The sequence below is a fragment of the Tigriopus californicus genome, chromosome 12 (genome assembly GCF_007210705.1).
Source record: "Tigriopus californicus strain San Diego chromosome 12, Tcal_SD_v2.1, whole genome shotgun sequence".
In the NCBI taxonomy this organism is placed as follows: Eukaryota; Metazoa; Arthropoda; class Copepoda; order Harpacticoida; family Harpacticidae; genus Tigriopus; species Tigriopus californicus.
The window spans coordinates 17,163,729-17,167,711 of record NC_081451.1 but is presented as its reverse complement, the minus strand read 5'-3'; the positions used below and the strand labels follow the sequence as shown (position 1 = coordinate 17,167,711).

The following is a 3,983-nucleotide window of genomic DNA, read 5'->3' as shown; positions in this document are numbered from 1 at the left end:
CCCACCACCCTCAACGGCCAATCCCCATCGACCGGGCTGAAAGGCGCTGATCCGCCCACCGGGGGACCCGCCCCCAGTGGCAGTCAGCGGCCCCAGCAGGCGTCGGCCCCGCGGGCCTCGCCGCCGCCGGTTCAGCCCTCGGCTCCGCCCCGAACCTCGGATTCCCCACCTCCCAGGTAGGACCCGGCCCCCGTGTCACGCCCCTGGTGGAAGTCCGCGCTTCCATCAGTCTTAGGATATCCTGGGAAAATAAATGAACTTGCCTTTAAAATCGGACCCGGAAAATGGCGTCCAAGGCGTTCCTTCACCGGAAATCAAATAGGTTAGGCCCAGGGGCTCCCTAGGGCACACAACTCCCATCATCTAGATCAAGGCCTCGGAGTCTGGTGGTGTCGTCGTCCCCGCCCATCCAAGACTGACATCCCCGTGTCCATTGGGCGGGCGGGACGTGCTCACCCACCCATGAGAGATGGGTGCTCACGATCACGCCCACCCCCCCTTGGCACTCTATTTGAGGTGTGACCCATCGGTCGGATAGCTAGCTTCACTAGTGGTCAGTAGACTGGAAAAGATGCCGCTTCTTTTCCTAGGTTTGAGCAGTATGGAGGGTCAATTGTCCTGATGAGGGTTCCCCTTTCTCGGGTGCAAGTTGCATCGAATTCCCCACCTGTTTTCACATGTTTTCACCTGTACCGTCATCAGTAGGTAGACACTAGAAAACCGTGTCCACGACCGTCCCCCCGGGAACCCGTGAACTGGACGGGCCCTGATCATGATTATGATGACCTGGCTTGGATGTGTTTCAGGTTGGAGCCCAAATTGGAGCCCGTGAATGGGGTGGTCCAACCTCGCGTGCATCCCCCGCCCCATCGACCGGGGCGGGTCACCAATCAACTGCAATTTATGAAGAACGTCGTCATGAAAGGTGGGTGAGGCCCAAATATATTCAAGTGGTTCCTTACATTACGAACCAACTAACTAACTAACTAACTAAGGCCAGCTACCCACGGCCCACAGCCCACTTCTGGCGGAAAGGGCGGGAAAAATTGAACGAGAATTGGATGTGTGTTTCCAATTTGATTCAATTTCATTCAATCTGATCAACGACCACTTTTGAGGTAGTACTAATATAGGCCTGAATGGCGCCCAAATTATCCTCCTGACCTGTGGATTTGAAGCAGTAGAGTACGACAAACCCGATGATGATGATGTCCATTCCATGCATATTATAATTACTCCCCAGGCATGTGGAAACACCAACACGGCTGGCCGTTCCACACGCCCGTGGATACGGTCAAATTGGGCCTGCCCGACTACTTCAAGATCGTGACCAAGCCCATGGATCTGGGCACGGTCAAGCGACGTCTCGAGAACAACTACTATTGGTGCGCCAAGGAGGCCATCGAAGACATAGACCAAATGTTCACCAATTGCTACATGTACAACAAACCCGGCGAGGTACGGTGTGCCTTGCGGTCTTTTTCTTCTTGCCTTCTGCCACTCATATGACTGACTCATGACGGGTAATTAATTGGCTCTCATTGGGCATTATTCCTATAGGATGTGACGATCATGGCCAACTCCCTGGAGAAGCACTACCGGAGCAAGCTCCAGGGGGGCATGCCCCCGGTGGAGGTGGTTCTCACGCAGGATGTGAACAAGAAGATTGTCAAAACCCCGAAACTCACGTCCAAGAAAACCGTCATGACACCCGGACACGCCCTCAGCGCCGCCCTCAGCGCCGCCCCCTCCAACGCCTCCACTGCCGGCCACAACCACGGCGCCCCCTCTGGCGCGCCCCCTCTGGCCATGGTGAAGAAAACCAGCCCTCTCCTGCCGCCGCCCGCTTCCTCGGAACCACATCTCAAACCAGTCAGAGCGCCACCTATACCAGGGGCAGGCGGAAGTGGCGCCCAGGGAGCGCCCGCGCCCACCACTGCACCCCCGCCCAGCTCGACCCCTGTGAAAACGCAGCCCTTGCCAGATGGGTCCATGTTGACGCCGGTCAGTGGCGTGGCTGGCGCCAAAAGTGGGCCAGCCGGGGATGCCCTGCCACCTGTGATGAGCGCACCGCCGCCGGCTACCAGCGCGCGCACTGGCAGTGGCAAAGTGGGCACACGCCGGGAAAGTGGTCATCATCCAAAGAGGTACGTACAGCCTAGATCGGTCAACTCGGCACCTAGGAGGTTGGGTGAGTTGAAATTGGGCAGGAACGTTGCTCATCAACTCAACGCAACCTAGTCAATAAGACAAGAGTCGATTTAAGCGTATTGGATGGATACACGTTATTCTCCACCGATTAGTTGGCGATTCTCATTTTTAAATTTGTGGTCAAATGCTAACAAGTTTTGGAGAAACACTTTAAACTTTAGGGGCTATTGATATCGTGTTAGGTTGGGTTTGATTTGGGAAGGTGAAGTTAACTAACTAATCGGTGGAGAATACGAACACGGAAGTGCGCCACCTTGCGCTCCATTGATTGCTGCATTATGCTGGCTGAGTAAGTGTTGGCACCAGTCTCTTGATGCATTCTCTAGGCCCATCAAAGATCTCCACGAGGAATTACCTCACTTCAGCAGTAACAAATCTCGGGTCAAACTCTCGGATGCCCTCAAATACTGCAATGAAATCCTGCGCGAGCTCTTCTCCAAAAAGCACAGCGCCTACGCTTGGCCATTCTACAAACCTGTGGATGCTCAACAACTGGGTAAGCACTAAACAAAGTGGTAGTAGAGCCAATACATATGTAGCCAAATCCTTTCCAACGTATTAGGAGGGGAGCCTTCCGCCCTAAAAAGTGCGCCATATTGATCTACTTCTTCTCACTCTTCAGGCTAAAACTAAAATTGACCCCAGTCAAAAACATGATCAAACAAGAACGCGTCTTTTGCCCAAATCAGGGACACTCAAGAACAACTTGGTTGCAATGAAAAAACAAAAAACAAAATCATTTGTTTCTCCTTCAGTTTTGGTTTGAACAAAGTGTGGGAATTTTATTTTATTTTTATTTTTTTCCACNCAGGGACACTCAAGAACAACTTGGTTGCAATGAAAAAACAAAAAACAAAATCATTTGTTTCTCCTTCAGTTTTGGTTTGAACATAGTGTGGGAATTTTATTTTATTTCTATTTTTTTCCACCATCGATTTCAAGGCGCAAATCCTCATGACAAATGGGATGGCTTTGAACCTCTTTCAATAAGAAAATGCTAGTTGTCTTTCCATCCATCGTCTTTGAATTTTACGACTACATGCAAATGGACATGAAGCGAAAAGCAGCTTTGAAACTTCAGAATTTAGTGCGTTTCGTAGTGCATAATTCTATTCCTTGCTTCAAGACAACCTGAAAGAAAGAAAGAAAGAAAGAAAGAAAAAATGCCATAATTTGAATCAGAGAATCGGCCATTATTGAGAAGTCATCTGAGCTGGCTCAAGCTTAGAAGAAAACTTGCTTGATGCGACCCAAACGCTAAAAAACTGCTTGTTCACATGGTCTCCTAATGGTTGCTCACCAAAAAGATAACCCGCAATCGACGAGACTTTGTTCATTGATCTTGGGAGGCTGGCTCTCGCGCCCTTTTTGGGTCTCCAACGCAATGCGGAATCCAATCTTGAAGAGAATCCTTCGATCCCTCGAAATCCTGATTACGAAACTTATAAAGTATTTTACAAAGAGTCCGATGACCGATAGAGGGGAAATGAGAGCTGATTTGATTCACGCAACGTTTGGGTCAGAAGAATTCATTAGTCCCTTCTGAATGACCGTGTCAACATCGTCATTCTCATTCCCGGAAAAGTCCCAAGGTTTATTTCTGGAAAGACATTTCCTACACACTCTGTTTGTCATCCTGATGAGAAATGTTGCCCAGCCTAATCTATTTGGATAGAATCAAGAACATTCAGGAAATGGACAAATAGGGCAATTATGGTTATTTTTATTATTATAATCTATTTTATAATTATAATAATGATAATAATAATAAT

General features: G+C 49.4%; 1 protein-coding gene across 1 annotated transcript in view; it reads left to right on the top strand.

Annotated features, from left to right (window-relative positions):
• The window catches only part of LOC131891317 (bromodomain-containing protein 2-like), a gene marked incomplete at its 5' end in the record, with an annotated part of 13,436 nt that continues 9,453 nt past the window's right edge, over positions 1-3,983 (top strand). The window contains 5 exons of the mRNA XM_059240845.1: positions 1-176; positions 807-925; positions 1,244-1,458; positions 1,561-2,147; positions 2,538-2,707. Coding sequence (XP_059096828.1) covers positions 1-176; positions 807-925; positions 1,244-1,458; positions 1,561-2,147; positions 2,538-2,707 — 1,267 coding nt within the window. The remainder of the gene's footprint in view (positions 177-806; positions 926-1,243; positions 1,459-1,560; positions 2,148-2,537; positions 2,708-3,983) is intronic.